Below are 25947 nucleotides of genomic sequence, written 5' to 3'. Positions count from 1 at the left end.
CAACGCAGACAGTCCCCGGCCTGCGTCCCACCTCTGAGGATGTTAGCTTGCTGCTAACAGAGAAGCAGTAGCTGTGACACACACGAAGACCTGGACTGCACTCTAGGTTCCTGGCTTCTTCAGGCATTTGGGAAGTCAACCAACAGGTGAGAATTCTGTCTCCCTGCTTCTCTCTGCCTCAAACAAAAAAGGTATTTAATATCCATTGCCCCAGCTCTCCTTCTCCCAGTGATTCCAAAATAATTTCTAAAAACATACTTATTGGGCCCGGTGCGATAGTGTAGTGGTTAAAGTCCTTGCCTTGAACGCACCAGGATCCCATATGGGCGCCGGTTCTAATCTCGGCGGCCCCGCTTCCCATCCAGCTTCCTGCCTGTGGCCTGAGAATGCAGTCGAGGACAGCCCAAGACTTTGGGACCGTGCACCTGCGTGGGAGACCCAGAGGAGGCGCCTGGCTTCAGATTGACTCAGCTCCAGCCGTAGCGGTCACTTGGGGAGTGAGCCATCAGACAGAAGATCTTCCTCTCTGTCTCTTCTCTCTGTATACCTGCCTTTCCAATAAAATAAATAAATAAATAAATCTTAAAAAAATATACTTATTAAATAACAATTTTCCTACCTCTCTTACTTCTCCCAAGATAAGGATATGCTGCATTTAAAATTTTAATTAGCAAGTTCCTAAAAAAAACACTGTAAAATTTGGAATGGCTTTTAATACAAATTTAGATTTCAAACACTGGATGAAACCTGGTACATGGCAGACATTGCAGCAGGAAAGGAATAGGAAAATTCCAATAGGAATTTGGCTTTTCTGCAGAAAACACAATATCCAAGCAATAGACATTGCGAATCCCAACCTGCAACTAACTCCTGTTCCATTATAAAGTTAACAGGATCGGGCCTGGCGGCATGGCCTAGCGGATAAAGTCCTCGCCTTGAAAGCCCCAGGATCCCATATGGGCGCCGGTTCTAATCCTGGCAGCTCCACTTCCCATCCAGCTCCCTGCTTGTGGCCTCGGAAAGCAGTTGAGGACGGCCCAAAGCTTTGGGACCCTGCACCCGCGTGGGAGACCTGGAAAAGGTTCCTGGTTCCCGGATTCGGACCAGCGCGCACCGGCCCGTTGCGGCTCACTTGGGGAGTGAAACATCGGATGGAAGATCTTCCTCTCTGTCACTCCTCTTCTCTGTATATCCAGCTTTCCAATAATAATAAAAATCTTTAAAAAAAAAATAAAGTTAACAGGATCACAAATTACCAAATCACAGAAGTCTGATACAGAACCTAAGAGCCCTTTCTGCTCTGCCTCCTTGTGTGAAATCCACACCCTAAATCCATCCCTTAAACACATTATCTATTGAACTGTTTCCTGCACCTGATATGCAGTCACAGCCTTCACTTTATGAACACCATTTTTTATAAACTACAAATAATCATTTTTTTAATAAGATAATTCAACATAAGAAATCGTCATGTATAGCAAGGCAAGGTATTATTTCATGAAGCATGTTTCAGTTATAAACATGGCATTTTGCAGGGGGTCCTTGTGCCCCCCTGCGTGGTGGGTGCTGGGTCCATGAGCCCCAGGGGCAAGGGGTCTGGTGAGGCCAGAGTCACAAGGCCCAGGTAGTTGTGCCCACCTGCTCAGCGGGTGCATGGCCTGTGAGTCTCCGGGGACAGGGGTCCTGTGGCGGCCCTATTTGAGTGGTTCAGCTTGGGGCACGGCACCGGGGGAGACTCACTGGCTACCCAGGGACATGCTTGTGGAGATTTGATGAGTGGGCTTTCAGGGGTCTGGCACAGGTGGCTGCATGCAGGAGCCTGAGGTCTCCCATCCAGGATTGATGGTCATGTGTCAGAGCTGGGCCTCCTCAGTGGAAAGGACAGAGAAGTGGACGGCTGGCCCAGAAGCGATGGCAGCCCACTGAGGCCTGCAGAGGACATCTTGCACCATAGCAGAGGAAAGAAGGCAGAACAAACTGGACAACTACCCCAGTCAAACGACAACAGCAAATATCTGGGTGAATGGAGAGTCTAAGCATGACTATGTCAACCAATGGACATTTGAAGGGGTTCCTCACCCTTGGATCTGCAGGATCGATAGCATTTCAAAACTAGCAAAACCACTTGGGCAGAACCCTTGGAGCATGTGCCACATCAAGGACCTTGGGCTGATACCGGGTGGCCGTTCCTCCTCACTGGGTACTGGGGTGGTTGGGAGGCTGGGTGTGGCTTCTTCCCTGATGGCCCTCCTTCCCCCAGATACATGAAGAAATAGAACATCTGGAAACAATGATCACACCCACTTTTCCCTGACGCTCGATCCTTCCCACTGTGATCAACCATGTAAACATCACCTAAAATAACAATAAAAAATTTTTTTAAAAAAATGGCATATTTGGGCCCGGCGGCATGGCCTAGCGGCTAAAGTCCTTGCCTTGAAAGCCCCAGGATCCCATATGGGCGCCGGTTCTAATCCCGGCAGCTCCACTTCCCATCCAGCTCCCTGCTTGTGGCCTCGGAAAGCAGTTGAGGACGGCCCAAAGCTTTGGGACCCTGCACCCACGTGGGAGACCTGGAAGAGGTTCCTGGTTCCCGGCATCGGATTGGCGCGTACCGGCCTGTTGTGGCTCACTTGGGGAGTGAAACATCGGATGGAAGATCTTCCTCTCTGTCTCTCCTCCTCTCTGTATATCCGGATTTCCAATAATAATTAAATCTTTAAAAAAAAAAGGGAATATTTGCTAATTATACTCTCATATATGCTATCAAAAGTCCCCTGTACTTAGCTGGTGTGCCAGACAGAACTTAAAATGCATATTATAGACAGAGGTCCAAAAGTCACTGCTTAAGACATCCTTCCTGAAAGAATTCCCCCACTAAGAAGTTTGTTGTTTGTTTTTTAAAGCAGCTCTTCCATTAATCATAGAACAAAGCTCAGACTCCCTCCAGCAAGCCCTCTGGTTGGCCGACAAGCTGATCTGACATGTCTACACTTTGGTCACCGCCGAGCAATGTTTCCTCTCTGAATGTCCCCTGCTCTGAAGGACACGAGCCAAGCCGCCCTGCGATGTTGGCATTCCTTCAGGTTCCTGTCATCACCTTGGCCGTCTTTTCACACTTACCTGATCCAAACTCTGCCCGTGGAGGGTATCACGGTGTGTGTGTGTCATGAACTCCCTGCTCTGCTTCTCCCACACAGACATAAACCCTTGCGTGCCAACCCAAGGATCCCACTGCACTCTGAACTCACGCACATCTCCCCTTCCTTCTGCCTGCGTCTGAGGCTAAGCTCCTGGTTATCTCCTAACTGAACTCACTCCTTACCAAGTCCCGCGTCTCTGGTTGTGTTCCCTCTCAACCCACCCTCCGTTTTCCACGCCGTCCCAAACAGGTACTTTGAACTTCTGATCGTATCACTTCTCTACTGAAAACTCCCAACAGGCTGGGCATCCCCAGGCAAAACACTCAGACTCAAAAATGCAGCAAAGTCCAAAGCTCTCTGAACACTCAGCATGAAGCCGCAGGCGGGAAATTCCATATCTGACCCCAAGTGATGCCTTGCGGTCAAAAAGGCTAGGTGTGGTAAAAAAAAAAAAAATGCACAAAATTACATTCAGGCTGTGCATGAGGGTGTATGAAACATTAATGGACTTTGCATGGAAACTCGGTCTCCATCCCCAAGATATTTGCTTATGTATGAGCAAAAACACATAACCACAACTTGCCCAGTTCCAAGCATTCTGGGTAAGATTCTCCACTCGCAGCTGCTGCTCACTGCCCTTCAAGCTCAAAAAGCTTCAGGATCATTTCTTATGACCCCTAGGTCATCCAGTGTCTCACTACTCACCCAGCCTCGGTTGCCTTCCTCACTCCCTCCCTTCACCTGGCTCGCTACAATTCACTCCTCGGACCTCAGAACATTATCATTATTTTAAAATCCTCTCCACCACGTTAAGCAGCATCAGCTGTCAGTCAGAACATCCATCACCCTTCTACTGTACTGACCTGGACCCTTCTGTCCTGGCAGCTTTTTAAGGGCAGGAAGGCAAAAGAGGCCGCCCCCCCCCCACCCCACCCCACACACTCACTCCCTGGTTCCATCAACACTGTGTCAGGGACAAGGGACCAACAGCTCTGCGGGGTGGGTCCAGAACCGGAATGAGTAAAGTTGTTAACAGCCGCCTTCTTTCTCAGCTAGACACTCAGGCGCACACCCAACTGGAACCCCTAAACTATTATAAAGTAATTGCTCAAAGGGAAGAAAGCAAACAGGTGGGCCGTCCTGTTCTGGGACGCGGGATTGCATGGGAGGGTCTGCAGCCCCGGGGTCCCACACACAGGAGAAGAGAACACACACGCTGTTGTGCACGTCCCCCCTTCCACGTACCGAGGGAGGTGGCGCCGCCTCTGCGCGGTCCCGCCCGCCCCGGGACGCAGGCGGCCGAGGACGGTGGCCCCCCGACCCGCACGGGAGCGTCCTTGGGGTCCAGGACGCGCCTCTGCCTGCCGGGGAAGCTCCGGGCGTCCGAGGCAGCCGGCGGAGAACTTGCAGCCGTGTCCCAGCGGGGTCGCTTGGTGCAGGGCTCACAGCCGGGGCCCGCACTCATGCTGGGACCCGCAGCGCACGGTCCCAGGGCCGGCCCAGGCTCGGGAGCCTCATTCAGGAACCGGGAGAGGGGCGGCCGGCGCCTGCCCGCATCATGCCCTGTCCGCCCGCCTGGCCCGCCTGCCGGCCCTGCTCGTCCTCGAACACCCCACCTGGACGCGCCGCTCGCTCACTCGGCCTCCGCTCACTTTCCCACCACCGGAAAGCCGCCGTCGGGCGCCGCCGACTTCCGGAGCGCCACACTGCCGCAAAACGGAAGTGTGGCGCTTGGCAGGAGCCGGCGCCCGGAAGGTCAGCGTGGGAAGGAGGCCGTGGGGTCGCGGCGCCGTCCTCTGTGTTCACGAACACGAGGGGCTGCCGGCCCGGGACCTCGGCGGGGAGCGGACGCCATGGAGGGCGGCGGAGGAAGCGGCAACAAGACCACGGGGGGCCTGGCCGGCTTTTTCGGAGCGGGCGGCGCGGGGTACTCGCACGCGGACTTGGCCGGCGTCCCGCGTGAGTTGTGGGGCCTGAGCGGCGCGTCGTGTCCAGCCCGGGGTTTTTTTTTTTGGGGGGTGGAGTGGGGGGATTTGAGCGGGTGCGTGTGCCGTGGGATGGGGAAGCGTCCACTTCCCGGTCGGGCTGTCCGCCAAGGGACCCGAACCCGGACCCTGACGAGGACTCTTCACGCCTAGCAGACCCCGTTCCTGCTCCGATCCGTGGGTTTGCAGAGGAATCTGTCGGCTCTGCGAGTCCGCGTATGCAGGATTAAAAGGTCTGCGGTTAACCTGCTTCTTTACCCTCTCTTCCCCTGCCGCCTCCAAGCCAGCCACGCATAGGTCGCACCCCAAAAAAGTAGTCAGAAACAAATGCATATGTAATTCATGTTAATAAGAAATCGGGGGGAGGCAGGAAACTATCTGGAGGCGCTGCAGAGGAAACCGAGACTTGCAACGGTGATTTTTTTCTCTTAAGATTTATTTTATTTTAACGGAAAGTCAGGAATACAGAGAGGAAGGTCTTCCATCGGTTGATTTACTCCCCACGTGACCGCAGCGGCTGGAGCTCTGCTGATCCAAAGCCAGGAGCCTCTTCCAGGTCTCCCACGCGGGTGCAGGGTCCCAAGGCTTTGGGCCGTCCTCGACTGCTTTCCCAGGGCAGAAGCAGGGAGCTGGATGGGAAGCGGGGCTGCCGGGGTTAGAACCGGCGCCCATATAGGATCCCAGCATGTACAGGGTGAGGACTTTAGCCACTGGGCTACTGCACCAGCCCCAACAGCGGTTTTTAATAAGCCAGGAGAGGATTATAGGACAGGGGACAAGGTCAGGTCCAGGAGGTAGAGAACAGCCTGAAAGCCAAGACGAACTACTTGCAACAACTGGTTGGGTGAAACTTGAAGGAAAAGCCTTTTCAGAAAAAGCAGTCTTCTTCCTCAGAGTCCTGCTGCTGCTTTCATAGGTCCCTTACGATCAGGGACAACAAAAACGACCTTGTGCTGTGCCCTAGGGTCCGCCTGAAGCTATCTAGAAGAGTTTATTCAGAAATGTTGGTCTCTCCCATAACAGAGTCTTCTTACGTGTAAGGTTTGGAAGTGAATGGAGGCGGGACTGGCGCCATGACATACTAGGGTAGGCCTCTCCCCGTGCTGCTGGCAGCCCAATGGTCCTGGCTGCTCCACTTCCCATCCAGCTTCCTGCTAACGGCCTGCAAGAGCAACAAAAGATGGTCCAAAACCTTGGGCCTCTGCCAGGCGTGTGGAAGACCCAGAGGAAGCTCCTGGGTTGGGACTAACCCAGCTCCAGCTGTTTGGACCATTTAGGGAGTGACCCAGCAAATGCAAAATCCTCCTCTGTGTCTTCTCTCTGTGCCTTTCAAATAAAAGGAAAATAAATCTTTCAAAATAGAGAAAGTGAACGGAGCCGCCCGAGGATGCACAGTGTTCTTTGAACCCAGATGGTGCAGCACCCGCATTCTGGAAGCAGGACTCCAGAAGGAGAACAGGATATTGTTTTGTTTTGTTTTGTTTTGTTTTGTCTTTGCTCATCTGAAGCCTGCACAGTCAGAAGGTGAGATAAACAGTAAAACAAAACAAAACAAAATAACCTGCAGGTAGTAGTGAGTGGAAAGTTGGGCTGTGAAGTAGGTGGTAATGACAGCTTGGACTGCCCGAGAGGGCAGTGTGCCGACTGGAACCCCTGACCAGCGGCCGGCAGGGATGTGACCTGAAGCACATCAGACTGCGGTGTTTGTGCAGCAGCTGTTGGCCAGTGGCCTGCCGAGTCTCAAGGCATGAGAACACAGGCAGCTGAAGTGGCCTTGGTGGGCCCTGCCAAGGTGGTACTTGGCAAAAAATAAATCCCTCTAAGGCTGATCTCCTTCTAGGGAAATCATGCAAAGTGCCACGTAGAAGGTGAGTTGAAGGGGCGTGAGGAAGGGATCAGAAGGTTGCTTCTTTAAGATGGGGTGGTTGGGCCAGGTGTGAGCAGCAGAGATTTTGAAGAACGAAATTCTGAATGGAGCTTGAAAACAGAATGGGGGCTTCAGATTGATAAGAGATGGTGGGTGTTGAGCAGCCACTTGAGGTGCAGAAGATCCAGAGCTTAAATTTAAAATTTGGTGAAGTTGATCTTCTTTGAAAGGTTTTGGTTTGCAAGTCAGTGGAATTTAAGTCTGGCCCGCTGAAAGTTTGCATCTGCATTTGAACTCATTCCTGTGGTGATAGTCTGGGAATGTTCTGCCTTGCCACATTAAGTCAGCTGTCAGCTTTAAGCCGTGAGTGAGAGGACTTGAAATATTTATATACAGCTTTGTAGTCAGAACCCACATGCAGCCACTGGTTTTCACGTGGATTTGAGTGCTCATTTTATTTTATTTTATTTTGCAGTTCGTATACTTGTCAAGGCTTTCTTGTAGTTAAGTGAGAGAAATAGTATCTTTCTAATTGGTCTGGGCTATGTCTCCCACTAACTTGTTGATTGATCTGTTTTATTGCTGTATGGGATCTTGAGCCATGAGAACAAGCCCTGGGAACCCAAAGTGATAGGACTAGATAAAACAGGAACATATTCCCCCTACAATGAGCTTGGTACAATTGCCAGACATCTGTTACAATCTTGAGTGGAGTTAACTCAAAATAACATTATTTTGTTGTGACATTTTGTTTTCTTTCTAGTAACTGGTATGAACCCTCTGTCTCCTTATTTAAACGTGGATCCACGGTATCTTGTACAGGTAAGGTTGACGTTTTCCTAGTTCGCTACCTGAACGGTGCTTTATATGTCCAGAGGCACTAACTCTCTGATCTTCAAGCGCCAGATTTTGGTTTTGCCTTTTTTCCTCTCTTGTAAACCCTTTGACCTTAGCTTGCCGATTTGAGACGAGTTAACTTCAAATGTTTTACAGTAAATTAATTAAAAACACTCAAATGAAAGTGTTGGAGTAGATAAAGTTTTTTTTTTTTTACATCAAAGCTTCAGCTGGTTGGATGCCTCAGGAAAGCAAGAGTGAATAACATTTGAAGGTCAAGTAAGGTACCATGTCATATCAATATATTGTAAAGCAATAAAGGAAAGAATACAGGGCATAAATTACACGCTTTTCTCTTAATTTTTAACTATTGTTTACATAGTTGAGGAGGATACACAACAATGTGGACCTCTGCTTAGCATGTGGGGAAGGAGGGTGAGACAAATGTTTCCATTTTTTTCTTGCTCTGCCTGCAGGGGAGAAGGGGAGGGGGCCCCTCCTTGCTGTCAGACTGCAACTTCACCCCAGGATGGGGAGTGCTCCCTTGATGGTGCCTTAGAGACCCCATTGTGGAAAAGAGTATTCCAAGGGTGGTTGGGGGGTTTTGATAATTCTGAAACGTTTTGTTGCCCCAGGGTTGAGAAAAATCTTTCCAAGGTCTGTTGGCTGATCAGGTTCCACCTCAGTGCACCCACACACCCAGGTGTGTGCTACAAGGTTGGCCTGGAGAATGGTCCAGCCTGTTCTGCTTCCCATCCCGTGATGGAACGCTCAGTGTGCTCTGCTGGCCTAGATGAGCTGCTGTCCCTTGTACGTATCTGGGCATGCTGTCTACTACACGGGCAACTGAGCAGAAGTGAGCAGCAGAGATGTTGAATAACAGAATTCCGAATGGAGCTTGAAAACAGAACGGGGGCTTCAGATTGATGGTAACATTCTCAGACGATCAGCAGCTGAGGAGGCCAGTCCAACTGTGGTCAGACCACATATCTTGTGTTTTTCTCTGTGGCCAGGGTTCAAGTCCGGCCATCTAGACGAGAAGTCCCCAAGAAATCTCACCTTGGGTGACCTCAGTCTGGACTCTTGTGTACACCAGTAAGAGCAGGGTCAGATTTGCTTTTTCACCTGTACTAGCCGGCAACACATACTGGTGGATGCACTGCCTGGTCAGTTCTGCCCCCAGCATCATCTCGTACGTAAACTGATGGGTGTTGCAGGGTAGTCAGGGCAAACCCCGATAGTCCGCACCAGGCCCAACCCCAGTTTTCGCATGTACTGGCTTGTGCTGCAGCCTAGCTCAGCCTGTACCGTATCCCTCTCAGCTCTCATGCACACCTGTGGGTGCTGCGGCTTAGCTCTGCCCACCCTCAGCCTTGGCTCTTGTGCCCACCCCTGGGAGCTGTGGCCTCTCAGGGGAGTGTCCACAGTTTCCCTACCAGGTTTACTCCTTGCAATGGAACAATACTCTTCACACCTTTGTATCCCCCACATGCACCGCATAGACCGCAACAGCACTGGGATCCCATATGGGCGCTGGTTCTAGTCCCGCAGCTGCACTTCCCGTCCAGCTTCCTGCTTGTGGCCTGGGAAAACAGTCGAGGACGGCCCAAACCCTGGGCACCCTGCACCCCTGTGGGAGAGCTGGAGGAAGTTCCTGGCTCCTGGCTTTGGATTGGTGCAGCACGGGCCGTTGTGGTCACTTGGGGAGTGAATCATCGGACGGAAGATCTTCCTCTCTATCTTCTTCCTCTCTGTATATTTGACTTTGCAATGAAAAGAAATAGATCTTTAAAAAAGAAGAACGTAAAGTAGTTTTCCTCCTGATTATTTGATATAGAGACATTTCCAACATTTACTGTGCTGTCCACTTCAGACTACACCAAGCACATGAGCACATGGCCTCTCAGCCTTCTCTTGGCCCGTGTCTGCAGATGCGCAGGCCTGGGTGCATTGTCCTTGGCATTAGCCAGCACTGCGTGTAGGGCATTCTGGTGGCCCTGGTCTCCAGGCGGTCAGCAGTGCTGACTTCATGAGAACCTACCAACCTGGCTTCCCTAGATGCAGTCCTTAGGCGTCGGCCTCATCTGTGTGTTATGTAATGTACATTTGATTCCACTTCTTTTTCTTCTTTAAAATTTTATTTATTTTTATTGGAAAATCTGATTTACACAGAGGAGGAGAGACAGAAAGATCTTCCATCTGCTGGTTCATTCCCCAAGTGGGTGCAATGGCCAGAGCTGAGCCAATCTGAAGGCAGGATGCAGGAGCCTGTTCCAGGTCCACCATGCAGGTGCAGGGTCCCAAGACTTTGGGCCATCCTCAACTGCTTTCCCAGGCCACAGGCAGGGATCCGGATGGGAAATGGAGCAGGCGGGAGATCCATTGCCCCTGTGGGATCCCAGCACATGCAAGGTGAGGGTTTAGCCACTAGGCTACCACGCCAGGCCCTGCTTCCAGTTCCTGTGACTTCATTATGCTTGGTTCCAACTAAACAATAATGTGCTACAGACATGTACCTGTCCTTGCTTGATAACGTTCATTATAGTCATCTAAAATACTTCTTTATTTTTACTTTGTGATCCATTTCTGGATTGAAGGATAATTATTTACCTTATTTGATTAAACATAAGTCTCCAGCGAGGACATTTGCTATGACAGTTAGGATAATACTGCAGTGACTGCATTCTGTATCAGACTGCCTCGGGCTGAGTCTCCTGCTGTTGAGTCCAGCTTCCTGCTGATGTACACTCTGAAAGGTAACAGGAAATGGCTCAAGTACTTGGGTCCTTGACGCTGTGGGAGACTCAGATTGCGTTTTGGGCACCCAGCCATGGCCTGGTCCAGCACTGGTTGCTGTGGGCACTGGGAAAGCAAACCTGCAGACAGAAGACCTTTTTCTCTCTGTATGTCTGCTTTGCCAATTAAAATGAAATCATTCGTGTAAAAGTCAAAAAACCTGGGCAGGTTCGATAACCTGCTGGCTAAATCCTCGCCTTGCATACAGGCACCGGTTTGTGTCCCGTGCTGCACTTCCCATCCAGCTCCCTGTTTGAGGCCTGGGAAAGCAGTCGAGGACGGCCCAAAGCCTTGGGACCCTGCACCTGCGTGGGAGACCTGGAGGAAGTACCATTTGTACCATGAAAGTAGAACTACGCCCTCAATAATACTTCTTTGATAATCTTAGCAAGCAGCAGAGTCTTTAATAATACAGTAGAGTCTTTAATACATTTCATAAATGCATGCAGAAATATGATCGTAAACCCTGGAAGCCCATCTAAAATCCTAGACTGAGTGCAATAAAATGATTGATCTTGAGGAAAACCCTTAGAAAGATCACAGTCAATTCTTTGTCAAGATTTCTGTGCAAAAGTGTAAGAAATTCTAAAGGACAGCACATTTTTTGGGGAGAAAAAAAATTAAAAAGCTGTATTTAACGTATAGAGACCACTGAGAAGAAACACCTGCAGGTCTTGAGCCTTGGTGGACACAGCCCTGACACTCGTGTCCATCGGGTGTCCACAGGCTCAGCCAACACTGCACCATCAATAAGCACATCTAACTTCATTACACAAAAGTGATCTTCGGGTATTAATAAGCAAACTCTGAATAGACTCCTTGCCATGATGTATTATACATTTCTTTATCAATTTGGGAGGCGTTTTGAATTTTTTTAAAAAAAGATTCATATATTTTTATTGGAAAGGCAGATGTGCAGAGAGGAGAAAGAGTGGTCGTCCATCCACTGGTTCACTCCCAAGTGGCCCTCAATGGCCGGAGCTGAGCCAATCACCAGGAGCTCCTTGCGGGTCTGCCACTCAGGTGCAGGGTCCCAATGCTTGGGACCATCCTGTGCTGCTTTCCCAGGCCGCAGGTGGGCAGCAGAAAGGGGACTGAATCAGCCAGGACAGAAAACGGTGCCCATATGGGATCCTGGCACTTGCAAGGCGAGAATTTAGCCACTGAGCCATCTCACTGAGTCCTCTAATAGTTTCCAGTCACCGGCTTTTACAGCCGTCCTTTTTAAACTCTCTTTGATATTATTGCTTTACCGTTACCATTTTGTAAAGCAGATTTCTTCCAATCAAATTTACGCTAGGGAAGGAGTCAAATGTTTTCTTCATAAGAAGTTTGAACACGAGAATTCTCCCATTCATTGGTTTACCTTGTAAATGTCAGCAGCAGCTGGTCCTAAACCACACCAGGGTAGGAGCCCAGAACTCAGTGTTGGCCCCGCATGAGTGGCAAGGACCCTGCCAGCCCTGGAGCTGTCACCTGCTACCCCGCGCTTGCACATCCACAGAAATGGGATGGAGGCTCAACCCAGGTGTTCTGCCAGGAAGTGTGTGCGTCCCCAGAGGCCCCTTCGCAGCTGAGCCAAACCCCCCGCCTGGAAACAACATGTAAATGAGGATTTTGTAAGAACTGGGCATGTGTTGTGCTATTTCATCTCCCTTTGGGGTAGGCATTGCTTTTCTTGCAGGAAGTTTTGTTTGTTTCAATAAGTATAGTTGAGTTTTTGCTTTCTGCAAAAAGGTTAAACAGGTGACTTGAGCGCTGAGGTCTGTTCTTGTAATTGCCCTTGTAGGATACAGACGAGTTTATTTTACCAACTGGAGCTAATAAGACGCGGGGCAGATTCGAGCTGGCCTTTTTCACCATTGGAGGATGTTGCATGACAGGTACATGTGATAATTCTTTTGTTTGGTATCCTCAGTTAAAGCAGTTGATGGACCTTAGATAGTGGATCAGAGAGTTTTTAGATTTTTTTTTTTTTATCATTTCTATTAAAAGAATCCGAAGTGCCGTTGTTTCTGAATGTCAAGCTGTATAACTTGGGTGAACTGTTTGATTTACCAGGGGCTGCATTTGGGGCCTTGAACGGTCTTCGGCTAGGATTGAAGGAAACCCAGAACATGGCCTGGTCCAAGCCCAGAAACGTACAGTAAGTCTCTCGGTCTCTGATGTAGCCATGCTGTAGCAGCAGTCTCTGCTTCGTTGGTTTGATAATGTTTGAAAAGAGAAGAAAAAGATCAGATCAGATTAACGCATCTTCAGGCAGTGTCCCCAGCAGCTGGTCCTCCCCCAGCCTGTTTAGCATGCTTTTCAAATTTCTTAAGGCTAATAAACATTTTGTGTTGTTATGGGGCATGCAGAAAAAATGAGAAGCATGTGGGAATGGCGGCTGGGTCTGCTCTCTTTCACCTTACTAACCTCATTCTTTCTGAAACGTGCCACAGAAAGGAAATAAAATTCCTAGAATTTAGGGGGTAGTTCCAAAACGGTAAGACTGTTTTATGTTGGGAATGTAATAGATTGTAGGAAAGGGATAAGAACATTAAAAGGATTGGAAAGTGTCTGTAATGAGAAGTTAACATGATCAATCCAAAAATGGAGTGCATAGCACGTATTTGATGACTCGTAATTTTGTTGCTGGAATTCTAAACATACTGTTCAACCACCAGATGGCAGCAGTTGTCTCATAATTAGACCTGGGAAACCTCTGGAAGACCTGTCAAGCTCTTATTTCTGTGCGTCTGTAGATTGCTATACGTACATGCCTAGCACTAGTGTTTCTATTCTTATATGTGTCCCCTACTCTAAGAATTTTTTTGTGTGTTATGGGACATTTTGAAAGTGTTGACAAAAAGATGATATAATGAACACCTGTGAATCATGGCCAGTTGTTAACAGCCACCAGCCATAACCAGTTAGATTCTAACTCCTTCTAATTCTTGGAAACATACTTAAGCATTTCATGGTGAATTTGGCAGCAGAAGATGTGCTGAGAAAGATAACCTGCATTTCTTACGGCGGTAATAGATAATTATTCTAACTATTCTAACTCCCTGCATGGGCACATAACATTGAGTGATGGAAAGAAGATAGAATTTAGAGCCAGCCACATTCAGGTAGCTTTGGTGTCCTAGTTGCATTACTTACCGTTTCATGATTTGGGCTAAACTTTCTGTACTCTGTGCCTTACCGTTCAGAACTGAGGGATGGCATAGTGAGAAATAGGTACGGGCTTCACAAATGTAAGCATGTAGGTGTGTTACTAAACCACATCCAAAAGAATTGTGCACCACCAGCAGTACAACAATGAAAATAGCTTAAAGCTAATTATAAAACAATGCGTGGAACTTGAGGGAGTATTTATCAGTGACTAGATAACATCACAAATCAACAATGTTTTAGAGCTAGCACCTTGTGTGTTCCTGTAGAGCATCATCTGAATGACTTCTTCCACGTCTGTCATTTCCAGCAGTCAGCAGCTGTCTGGGCAGAACGTTCCTGCGACGGTGTTAGACTGCTGGGAGAAGGGCCTGTCCTCTTCACCCAGTTGCCGCCTCACCGTTCTGGAGTGGGGGGCACTGGTGCCAGGCAGAGCTCTGCTTCCTTGAGAGTGAGCTTGGCATTTGCCTTTGGGCTGCTTAGTTCTAGCCTGGGAGCAGACGGTACCTTCTCCATGTGTTCTACTTACCTCTCTCTTAAGTCTTCTAAACTTTCTAAAGTCAAGTCCAGGCTGTTACATGAAGCTTTGCATATTCAGTACCTATTTTAAATAGTAAGAGAATTTTCCTCAGTCATCCCCCACAATGTTGAAAGATTCAACCTAGCTTCACTGAAGTAATGGCCATCTTTATTGAAATCTGAGGAGGTATTAAAAATAAAACCAAAGAAAACCCTTTTAAATAGCTACTGTTTTGTATTTATAGATCAGATTATTAGAGACATAATGATTCTAAGTATCGATTCTGTGTCTTTCTTCTGCCATGGTAGGATCCTGAATATGGTGACAAGGCAAGGAGCACTTTGGGCTAATACTCTGGGATCGCTGGGTGAGTAGAGAGCTCCTTTAACAACAAGTTGTTATTGCAAAGAGATTACACAAGCTGTCATAAACAGTTTGATCAGCCAAAAAACTCTAGTCTCAGTATTTGAAACAATTGTGGGTTTTGCTTTGTTTTTTAAGATTTACTTTTATTTGATAGGCAGTTTTAGAGAGAGAGGCAGAGGCAGAGAGAGAGATGTCTTCATCTGCTGCTTCACCCCCCAAATGGCTGCCATAGCCAGAGCTGGGCTGCTCAGGAACCAGGTCTTCCCCATGGGTACAGGGAACAAGGACTTGGGCCAGCCTCTGTTGCTTTCCCAGTCCACAAGCAGGGAGCTGGATTGGAGGTGGAGCAGCCAGGACTAGCATCAGCATCCATGTGGGATGCCAGCGCTCCAAGTGGAGCCACTCTGCCGGCCCCAAAACAATTATGTTCAAATCTACCCTGATGGATAGTGCAGGCCCCCTTAGGGAGTATACATGACCTAGATGACAACCACAAAATCCATAAGTGCTAAGACCTTTCTAATATCATCTCTGAAACCTGCATGCTTTATTGCCCAGAAAGGAAACCAAATAAAACTGTGTTTTCATTGAGTGGAATCCAGATATTTAGGTACAGGACAAGGGTTTGTATGTTAGGAAAGGTTCAAGGTCCTCTGTCATGAGGCGTGACATGTTGATCCAGCCTTTCTACTGTGTTTTCCTAGTAGCTTGTCAGCAGAATGCTCGCTTGAGTAGATTCTGAGGTCCCAGTTGCCTGAGTTTTGATTGGTTCTTTGTAGATAATGAAAACATTGGTACTTCTAGGCAAGGGGTGACTTAGTGTGCTTGGTCAGATGCAGATGCCTTTGATTCTGTATCATGTGCAAATGACTGGCTGTTCTAATTACCGATGACTTACAATAGACCTCTAGGGGCACTTACGCCCTGACATTTAAGGATGTCATAATTTGTTCACGTGGTCGAAAGTCCAAAAAGTCTTTTCATTGTGGTAGATTAGCTAGGGCAAAGTGCAGATAATTTAAAGAGAAGAGACCCTCCATGTGATAGAGGTAGGATCCTCACCTATCATGGGGTGTGTCAGGTTTGCTTTTTGCTCTTCAGCGTCTCCCCTGTGTTTTCTTGGATTTCCCATCCCTCCCGTAGTCCCGTTCTCCTTTGTGCTTTTATTTGCTTCTATGCTTGAGTAGTCAGCGGGCCTGCCATCCGAGGTAGCCAGAGATGGCTCGCCGCCATGAATGTTCCCATGGGATGTGACCGGTCATAATGTCCTGCTCACAGGCACTCAGTTATGCTTGAACTAAAGACGGGCTTCTGTAGGTGAATAAAAATCCCACAGCAGAGGAGCTGCGAGGCTGAGCTTGAGGAAGTGCTGCGGGAGGGCCAAGGGTAGCTCTGATCTTGAGAAAGGGTAAGAAGGCTCAACGTATTCAGGTCTGATGAGAATCTGTAAAGGCTCCGAAGGCTCAGTGACTACAGTTTTCATGTGTATGAAAATTAAACCTCGCAGTTTAAAAAACTGCTTTTGTTTAAAGAAATGTGAGAGTGTGCATGAAATCCAAAGTAGACGTGTTATGAGTGACAAATAGGTGAAAATTTAAAGTACTTCTGGAACTCCCCAGTGGTACTTTGTCCAGAAATGGCTGCTACTTCCAAATCCTTGCAGACATCTTTGCCCCTCAGAGCCTTGCTCAGGTGCACGTGAGTTTGAGTGTGCAACAGTGAGTCCAGCTCTTCCTGGCTTTTGACTGAAATAATCTTCTCATCTTCCATGGCATGGAAAGCCCCTCACTGGCTCGGGACTGGCATACGTGCTGCTTATGGACATTCATTTGTCATGTTCTTACTGTTAGAGAGACAGAGTTACAGTGCTCATTCTGTATGTATAAAATGCGTGTAAGTATAGTTGCCATACTGAGTTTAAATTATATTTTCATCACTGAGCTCTTCGTTTCCACTTTAGCTTTGCTCTACAGCGCGTTTGGTGTCGTCATTGAGAAAACACGAGGGGCAGAAGACGACCTCAACACGGTAGCGGCCGGAACCATGACGGGCATGTTGTACAAATGCACAGGTAGGGGCTGCTGAGATACCTCCTTGAAATGTGCTTTTTGTCTGGGTTCACAAGTGTGGAATCCATTGACATGGTCTTGCAGCCAGTTCTCAGAAGTCTCATCTTGCGGAAAAGACACTTCATCCCCATGAAACAGCAACTCCCCACTAGCCCTGCCTCGCAGCTCTGAGCCGTGCTGTAGTGTCTGATTTGTTTGGAGATCTCGCACAGATGCAGTCGTGCAGTGCTTGTCCTTCTGAGACGGGCTGCTGCATTCAGCATGATGTCTTCAAGGTTCCTCTGTGTCGTAGCTTGGCACAGAATTTCCTTCCGGAGACTGAGTAGTCCACCATGTGTGAGCACCATAGTGTGCCTGTCGGTGCTTTGTGGAGGGCTGCTTGAGCTGCCGCCACTATTGGACTCTTGTGAATAATGCTGCTATGAACGTGAGAACATAAATATCTGCTGAAAACACTGTTTCCACTTTTGGATGCGTACCTAGTAGGATTGTTAGATCTTATGGCTCATAGTTGGTTTTGTACATTGGAAAAATGAGAGTGTCTTTGATATGCTTTTTGTTAACTTTCTTTATCTTGCATAGATTAAGCAACAGAATAACTGGTTTTGTCTTAAGCAATCTAACTGGTGAGATCAGCATAGATAATTTATCACAACACACACGCGCGCACACACACACACACACACACACACACACACACACGTGCCAACACCTGCCCCCGTCACATTAGAGCATGCCCCTCCTGTGAGATATCTACTCTTGGGAGGCCAGCACATTGGTGCTCAGGCTTAGACAGTTCTCTTCTGTGGGTAAGTTTTGCTAGTTTAGAAGTAAACCTGTCCAGAAAATGCCTAATTTATGTATTTGGTAATGTTAATACATCTTTGCTCACTCTTCTTAATGTTATATATACATAGTTTGATGAACTATCTTTTTAAAGTCTAAAAGATTTTAAGATTTATTTTTTGAAAGGCAGTGGTGGGGGGGCAGGTGGAAAGGAGGAGGGAAAGAAAGATCTTCCATGTGCTGGTTCACTACAAATCCAGGAGCCTGGAATTCCATTCGGCTCTCCCACACTGGGTTCCGGGTCCCAGGCATGTAGGCAGGGATCTGAATTAGAAGTGGAACAGCTGGGACTGGAACCTGTGTTCATTGCCAGTGTGGTGGTGGGTGGAGACCCAGCTTGCTACACCACAATGCTGGCCCCTAAATCTAGAAGAATTTCATAATGCAAAAAGATCTGCTCGACTCTCCTCAACTCTGAATCCCTATTTCCGGTGGCAGCTTCCCGGATTATTTTTTAAAGCGAACTTTTGAACGTTTTTCTTTATGTGAGAGACAAAGCGCTGCTGCCATCTGCTCCCAAACACCGCACTGGCCGTGAGCTGGGAACTTGGTCCAGGCCCCCGCAGGGTGGAGGGAACCCAGTTACTGGCTGCCAGGGCCGGGCTCGAGCCCACTCTGCTGCGTCAGCCACGTGTCGAAGTAACTCTTCGTGTTTGTCAGTCTTTTCTGTGCTGGGCTTTTACAGGAAAACTGTGTGTGGTCCTGTAAGAATTATACCAGATATGCTTTTGGGAGAAAATGGCTTGTTAGAGCATCAGCCCTTTACCTATTGTATGTCACATGGATTTTTAATTACTGGAAAAGTGCGGATGCTCGCAGTGGAAGTTAAGTCATCAAGAGGTTGTTTGGGCATGTGAAAGTTTACTTCTGAAGACATGACATTGGGTTTAGATGCTGGCAGGCAGGGCCTTTTAATGGTAGCCCTAATGAAAACTGGCTCAATTTGAAGAGCTGACTGTGTCTCTTTACTGACTGCTTTTGTAAACTCTGTATTAGTGGTATAAGCCAGGAGTTTGGGGGATTCTGGCGATAGCCTCTGTCTTGATTTGTGAGACTTCCTTCCTAGAAATACATGATCAGGCCACTCTTAGGCTGATGAGCTGGCTGATGTTGGCAAAACTGCAGCTGTTCTTGTTTTGTTGGCCATTGCAAAATGAGTTCTCATGTGCCAGAGGGAATTTATTTAAGTTAAAATTTCGTATACCCCCTAAAATTGTGACATAGTGGTACGTGGCACGATGACTCAGTGCTGGAATCCCGTATGAGCATCAGTTCATTTCCCAGCAGCTCCACTATCCATCCAGTCCCTGCTTATGGCCTGGGAAAGCAGTAAACGGTAGCCTAAAGCCTTGGGACCCTGCACCCATGTGGGAGACCTGGAAGAAGTCCTGGCTCCTGACTTTCTAATAATAATAAATGAATTGGAAAGGAAATAAATTTGGAAAGGCATATCCACAAAGAGAAGGAGAGACAAAGATCCTCTGTCCACTGGTTCACTCCCCAAGTGGCTCAGTGGCTGGAGCTGAGCCAGTCCTAAGCCAGGAGCTTCCTCCAGGTCTCCCTCACCGATGCAGGGTCCCAAGGCTTTGGGCCATCCTCGTCTGCTTTCCCAGGCCACAAGCAAGGAGCTGGATAGGAAGAGGAGTAGCGGGGAAATGAACCAGCACCCACGTGGTGGTTACATGGTGAGAATTCAGCCACTGAGCCACTGAGCCATTGTGCCAGGCCCCAATAAATAAAAAACAAACAAAAAAAGTAACATAATTTGTTAAAGAAGCATGAGATCAGAACTAAAATCACATCATCAGAGTTCCTCCTGTAAGCTCACCTCGCTGTACTCCGACAGCTTTCTTCCTAGTATATTTTTACTCATGAGTTTTGTTTCTACTTTTTAAAAAGCTCCATATCTCCTGGTTACAGGGTCTGAACTCTTTCCTTTTCCTTTTCCTTTAAGGAATATTTTTTTAAAATTATTTCTTTTGTTTAAGAGGAAGTATTTTAGTTGTGTGTGAGTGTGTGTTTCTCAAAGGCATAGAGGCATGGAGGGGAGGTGTGGGTGGAGCTGTCGGGAAGGCTTCGTGGTCTGGGCTTGCAGCAGGGAGGCAGTGCAGGTCTGCTGTGTGAGGGATGCATGCGTGCTGTCAGAACCATCCTCTGCCTCTCAGGATCTACCTTAGCACGAAGCTGGAAACAGGCCTGAACCAAGGCGCTCCAGGAGGAGTTGCAGAAGTCCTAGCTAGCAGCTGCCCCTTGGCAGCGGCCTGGGGGTTCTTCTCAAATCTTTTCTTTTCCTTGAATCTGGAAGTTGACATTTACATTCCTGCCACTCAAAACCCATTTCTGTGCTCCTCCATGAATGGGCTTACAGTAAACACCTTGACTCAGGGACTGCTGGCAACTGTCCTAGGCTGCAGTTCTGTGCTGCGAATTGTTTACCGTCTCTGGCAGTGCAACTGAAGTCCAAGTGTCCTTCAGTGGTGGGTCACTGGATGGTTTCACTTTTTCCTCCTCAGCCAGGAGCTATCCCTTTCATTATTCATGTTGGGGCTGTCCTGGGCTGTCTTGACCATAGGCAAATCTTTGACACAGAAAGTTGGACTCCTAATTCTAAACAAAGAAAAAGTAGCATATGTCCAAAATCAGATGCTTATTCCATACATTGTTACGTTCCAGATTTTCCTTTATTCGGGGGATGCTGTAGCGCATGGGCATGGGCCGTGGAGCCAGGTGGAGCAGGAGCTTCATGCCCTTCCATCGTGTGCTCCCTCTGCTCCAGTGTGAGCTGCCGTGCACGTGTGAGGCAGGCTTGGCACCCTCCATTTATGTGCAAGTGGGAATCCACGATTTTTGTGTACAGTCTCATTTTTAAGGATTAATTCACTTTTTAAAACATAGTTTTGTCCAACAAAACTCACTGAGTGCCATCCTTGTACTTTCAAAGTTTAAAATTTGTCTAACCCTAAATACTTTCATTGTTAGATTTCTAACAAAATTGGTATTGGCTGTAGTTGGGCTCCCTGGCAGCTGTTTGTGTGAGCTGAGGCACAGATTTGCCCTGCAAGGATTTAGAACTCTTAAAGGTACAAATCCGGCCCGTTTTCAGCGTAGAAGAAGCCTCTTGTTCACAGATAACTCGGAAGATTGGGTGATATAATCCTTTGAGACATCCTCCTATGTCTGTAGCACAAAAATGTTAACTTGATATTTGTGACAAATTCCATTCTGAAAAAGTTACTCTTAATCATGTTAGCTAAGGAATGCAGCCAGAATAAAGATACCTTCTATCAACATGAGTACAGAATGTATGTGGTTGATTAGCCATTTAAAGGGAACACGTGTCACCAGCTATATGACCTTTTGGGGAAAAAAAGTTGGTAAAATTGGACTTTATGTATTAGTTGGCATAGTTGTGTTTGTAAGTGCTTACTCTTGTAGTTGCAATTCAATGAATAGTAATTTATTTTGTTAGAACTGGCTCTTCACACAATAGCATCATTTCACCCAAGAAGCTTTTGTGTTTTCTTTTTCATTTCTTCATCAATACATTAGTTATTCAGTAGCATGTTGTTTACCTCCATGGTGCTGTAAATTTTTTGTTTTAACTTTATTCCTGTTGTTGGCTTTGTTTCATGGTCTTACATTTAAGGGAATGTATAGTGACAGCGTAATAGAGACTGTCATATCCAGATGTGGAAGATACAGTGCAGTATGTATCTCTACTTTCAAATCAAAGATGGACTCCCAATGAAACTATTGGACATATCTAGACAATAGGATGCTGGACTGTCTGGCATTGTTTGTACCAGCAATGTCAGGACACACTTGAATAACGGACTGACGGACTTATGACTGCTTATGAAGGACTATACTGTGGTAATATGGGGAAAATCAGTCAGTGCGGGGTTGGAATTTGGGGAGGTGGTAGGGAAATCCCAGACCCTATGGAATTGTACTATGAAATTCAAAATATTAATTTAAAAAAACCTTGATCCTTACCCTGCTATTTTGTTCCAAATCTTTAAAATTAACTGGTCCAGTACACCCAAGTTGTTAGCAGCTGGGTGTACTGGGCGGATGGACGCGCACAGTGTGGGTATGCATAACTGCAGCGTATTGCTCCCCCCAAAAGGAAGGGAATCCTTCCCGTGCTTTGCACAGACAGACCCGAGGACCTTGTGTGAAGTGAAAGGAGCCAGGCACACAAGGGCGAACTGTGATTCCTCTTTTAGGAGGTACTTAGTCAAAATAATGGGAAATGTAGAGTGGCGGCCACGGGTCCCAGGTGCAGGATGGAGAGACGTGTGTGTGCTGGCACTGGTGTCTGTCGCGCAGCCGTGCAGGTGTGCTTACTGCCTCTGAACCAGGCACGTGGAAATGGCTGTGAGGAGCAGCTTTACGTTACATGCGTCATACACAAAAACTGTTTTAAAAACAATAGTCCCTTCAAGAATGATGTTTTGTAGGTGAGCGAGAACATGCCACCTCCTGCTGGCAGCTGTCCAAGGGCTAAGAGTGTGTGACATTTTTAAATGGTTATTTTTAACATGATTACATAAGCACTTACATAAATCTTTGACCCTTTAAGCCTGACATACTCAGACTAGGCCTTTGGAGAAAGATTTACTGCTCTCTGCTCTAACGTCATTGTCATTTGAATGAGTTGAATACCTTAGCTGTGCATCCCACAAACCTGGGACTTGAATATTCTAGGCCTTAATTCCCCGGCTTACCTTTTTGAAGAGTTGTGTAAGGACCCAGGAGGGAGGAGGTCCACTGGAAACACAAGCCCCATGCTTGTTTGGCTTATCAAGGGTGACCATTGGCCTTATTTGGTTACTCTGTGTTCAGAGCAAGTATATTTGCTGATTAACTTCCTGTGCTTAGTTGGGCAGAAGTTGCTTGATTACAGAAAGCCTCAAACCAAGGTCCTTAAGTCTTTTACTCGGTGGACAAATTAGGAAACCCTGGAATTAATGAGAAAGGTTAAAATCTGGCTGGTTTATGGAAAAAGGCTGCCCCGAGTCAGAATTAGTGAGTAATGTGGTAAATGCATACCCCCTGTGTTTGGGGTTGTCCTAGCGATGACTGTTCTCTAGCCTTCAGAAAGGTAATTTCATTGGTTCAAATTAAGTTTTTTCGTTTTTTTTTTAAGACTTATTTTATTTTTATTGGAAAGTTAGATATACAAAGAGGAGGAGTGACAGAGAGGAAGATCTTCCATCCATTGATTCAGTCCCTAAGTTGCTGTAGGTGCTGAGCCAGTCTGAAGCCAGGAGCCAGGAACCTCTTCCAGGTCCCCCATGCAGGTGTAGGGTCCTAAGGCTTTGTGCCATGCTCAACTACTTTCCAGGGCACAATCAAGGAGCTGGATGGGAACCAGCACCCATATGGGATCCCAGCGTGTATACGGCAAGGACTTTAGCTGCTAGGCTGTCATACTGGGCCCTAGACTAAGTTTTTATCTGCTTAAATAGAAAGCTTTTTTGGGGATTAATAATTCATGAGGAACACATATTATATTATTGGTTTCCTAAAACTCAAAGTCTTATAGGGTACATTGTGATGATGCTGAGAAAAGATTCCCAGAGCTTATTTCATAGCCAAGAAGTGGCTTGGAAAATGGAATTTATTGGTAGGTTTATTTGGGAGCAAAAAACCAAAATTTATTGTTTGAGATCCACGTGTCTGAGGACTCTTCAGAGAGATTATAGAAAATGCTAAGTTATGAAGACACAGGGCCTGGTTTTAATTTTGTTGTTGGATTAACAGGAATTGTTTAATTGCATTTTTCTGTGACCTTCTGAAGGACCTGTTCAGTGGGCCGGGTGGGAGCCGTGTTCTTGGACCCTGACAGGAGAGGCCCGGCTTGTTGGTCCTGTGTTTCCAACCCAGCAGGCAGGCTTGGGAGCCCTAGGAAGGCTGGCCTGTGCTCCTGCTGCCTGCCCTCGGCCACAGTGGTGAGGCACCTCGTGTTTATGTTGGTTAGGTGGAGTTGAGTATCAAGTGTCAGTTCATTGCCTCGTAAATTTTATCAAGTTTATGGAGCCGCAGCATTGCTGTTGCACACAATCCTTAGCATTTGCTGTCACTGTGCCTTGGGGTGGTTTTCCCTTCCAGTGCTTGGTTTACAGCTGATCTTCCACAGCCTGTTTATTGGCTTGCTTGTCAGAGACTGAATGTGGACTTTCACGCACTATGCTGAGTGTCCGTGTGCCACACAGCAGAAAACTGTTCAGAGATGATGTCTGTAGTTTGGGTCTGTTCTAAAGAGATAAGGACAGAACTGACAGTAGAAGCATAGGAACCGGGGCGGGTCAGCTATCAGAAGTCTTCAGACTGGAAAGATTCCTCTATCAGCTGAAGCCATGTGCTGGAATGCTAGTGCAGAAATGGACAGTTCTGAAGTGCTGTAACTTGGCAGCATCACTCCGTTTCAGAATTGGTCTCTGTAGGTAACTGGTACCATCATGGGGCACTCCAGCTTTGTCTGCCTCTGTAAGTGCAGTACAGGCTGCCTGTGGCATCTGCCTTGTCCGGGAGACTAACAGAGAATCTCTTTACCAAGCCACTTTGGAAATCCCCACTCCTGTGTGGAATGTCTTCACGTGGTTCCTCTTTACCATGTAAAACATACAAGACTGACATTTTACAGCTATAAGCAGTTAGCCTTTTCTAATTCTGAGAAATTTGTAGCTTCCTCTTCTTAGATTTGATAACTGCTTGAAAGCAGAAATATTTTTGTTCATTTTGAATGCTCACTTGTGTCCCAATGCATTGGGCCGTCCTCAGCTGCTTTCCCAGGCCACAAGCACGGAGCTGGATGGGAAGTGGAGCTGCCGGGATTAGAACCGGCACCCATATGGGATCCCGGGGCGTTCAAGGCGAGGACTTAAGCCACTAGGCCACGGCGCCGGGCCCGTAACTATGCTTCTTGAATTTTCAGATATGTAGAGGGCCTGTCTGGAGTTCAAGGCTGTTAATACTGCTTCCAAACAGGATGTCACCTTGTCTGCAGCCTTGACTCTATTAATGGCACTGCACTAATGTGGTTCTAAACTATATAACTAGCAGGAAGTTACTCATCCAGTTGGAACTTTAATAATAATTATCAGGCCCGGCGTGGTGGCCTAGCTTCCAAAGTTCTCACCTTGAAAGAGTCGCCATCCCATATGGGCGCTGGTTCTAGTCCCCGCAGCTGCACTTCCCATCCAGCTCCCTGCTTGTGGCCTGGGAAAGCAGTCTAGGATGGTCCAAAGCCTTGGGACCCTGCACCCATGTGGGAGACCTGGAGGAAGTTCCTGGCTCCTGGCTTCGGATCAGTGCAGCACCAGCCGTTGTGGCTCACTTGGGGAGTGAATCATCGGATGGAAGATCTTCCTCTCTGTCTCTCCTCCTCTCTGTATATCTGACTTTGCAACGAAAATAAATAAATCTTAAAAAAAATAATTATCAGATTTGTCGAAAACTGTTGTGGAGACAAGCTCAATTGAGAGTAATTAAGAAAATGATTAATGCTAGTCACCTTAGGCATAAAATTGTAAAACTAAAAGTGAAAAAGGTTATAAATGTTTTAATATAAGATGTATTACACATGATCTCTCCTGTTTGGGTGAAAAGGTGTCCCTCTGTCGTGTCTTCTGTCCATTTTACCAAACTCTTCCTGTGCTCCTCCAAAGGAAGGGCGCTGTTTGATGGTGTGTTTCCCCTTCTTTCCCAGGTGGTCTCCGAGGGGTAGCACGAGGTGGTCTGGCAGGACTCACCCTTACCAGTCTCTATGCACTGTATAACAACTGGGAGCACATGAAAGGCTCCTTGCTCCAGCAGTCGCTCTGAAGACACGGCCAACTCCGAGGAGGACACCTCAGTCATCAATCTCGAGCTGTTTTGACTTCTGCCTACAATTATTTTTTAAAAATTGGAGATTTTGATTTGCTGCAATCAAGATCATGGATGGCTCACCAAGACTGACACGCCTCCTTGCCCTTAGTTGAAGCCAAAACCCCGCGGTGGGTGTGGCCAAGTGATGTTGGGTGTTTTCCTCCTTTGGAGAAGACGTTGCACCTAGCCTCTCTTCCCCTTCACCTGGAAAACCACTTACTCCCAGAATTCAGGTCCTGATTGCTTGTAATGCTGTACTAAGTTTGTTCACTTGAGGGAGCCGAAACTTCATAATGCCCTAGACCCCAAATAGAGGGTGAAAACAGGACCAAAGGTAGCAGCTTCACCAGTGGGTGTTTCCATTTTAAACCATGTATCTGACTGTAATGTGAAAGTTACTCTTGGCTTTACTCCCTCTGCAGACTAAAACATTTTTCTTTCTTTCTTGTGGTGAAATGAAGGGCTACTGGTGATAATCACAGGT

General features: G+C 47.3%; 2 protein-coding genes and 1 non-coding gene across 5 annotated transcripts in view; 2 read left to right on the top strand and 1 right to left on the bottom strand.

The window, feature by feature from the left end:
• The window catches only part of PARG (poly(ADP-ribose) glycohydrolase), a 115555-nt gene extending 110666 nt beyond the window's left edge, over positions 1-4889 (bottom strand). The window contains exon 1 of one of the 3 annotated variants that reach the window (XR_009246482.1): positions 4389-4796. Coding sequence is in view for 1 of the 3 variants with exons in the window: in XM_004583533.4 (XP_004583590.2) it covers positions 4389-4608 (220 nt within the window). In the remaining 2 variants the exon portion in view is untranslated. Of the gene's footprint in view, positions 1-4388 lie in introns of all 3 variants that reach the window. The other 2 variants (XM_058671398.1, XM_004583533.4) reach the window with 2 other exon arrangements.
• Positions 4890-4970: 81 nt separating this feature from the next.
• LOC101530280 (mitochondrial import inner membrane translocase subunit Tim23) lies at positions 4971-25924 on the top strand. The gene is made up of 7 exons (XM_004583315.3): positions 4971-5102; positions 7759-7817; positions 12418-12511; positions 12690-12774; positions 14613-14671; positions 16631-16741; positions 25303-25924. The coding sequence occupies exons 1-7, from the start codon at positions 4997-4999 to the stop codon at positions 25416-25418; spliced, it is 630 nt and encodes a 209-aa protein (XP_004583372.2). The 5' UTR covers positions 4971-4996; the 3' UTR covers positions 25419-25924.
• LOC118759486 (small nucleolar RNA SNORA74) lies at positions 14090-14289 on the top strand. The gene has a single exon (XR_004996215.2). It is a non-coding gene; the product is annotated as a small nucleolar RNA SNORA74 (small nucleolar RNA).
• Positions 25925-25947: the final 23 nt, after the last annotated feature.

Source organism: Ochotona princeps, chromosome 13 (genome assembly GCF_030435755.1).
Source record: "Ochotona princeps isolate mOchPri1 chromosome 13, mOchPri1.hap1, whole genome shotgun sequence".
NCBI classification, from domain to species: Eukaryota; Metazoa; Chordata; class Mammalia; order Lagomorpha; family Ochotonidae; genus Ochotona; species Ochotona princeps.
The sequence above is the reverse complement of the archived record's forward strand: the minus strand, read 5'-3'. Positions and strand labels throughout refer to the sequence as shown.

Coding starts and splice junctions, on each gene's coding strand:
- LOC101530280 (XM_004583315.3), top strand. CDS start 4,997: ATGGAGGGCGGCGGAGGAAGCGGCAACAAGACCACGGGGGGCCTGGCC. Junction 7,818..12,417: donor ATCCACGGTATCTTGTACAG/GTAAGGTTGACG, acceptor TTGCCCTTGTAG/GATACAGACGAGTTTATTTT. Junction 14,672..16,630: donor TAATACTCTGGGATCGCTGG/GTGAGTAGAGAG, acceptor TTTCCACTTTAG/CTTTGCTCTACAGCGCGTTT.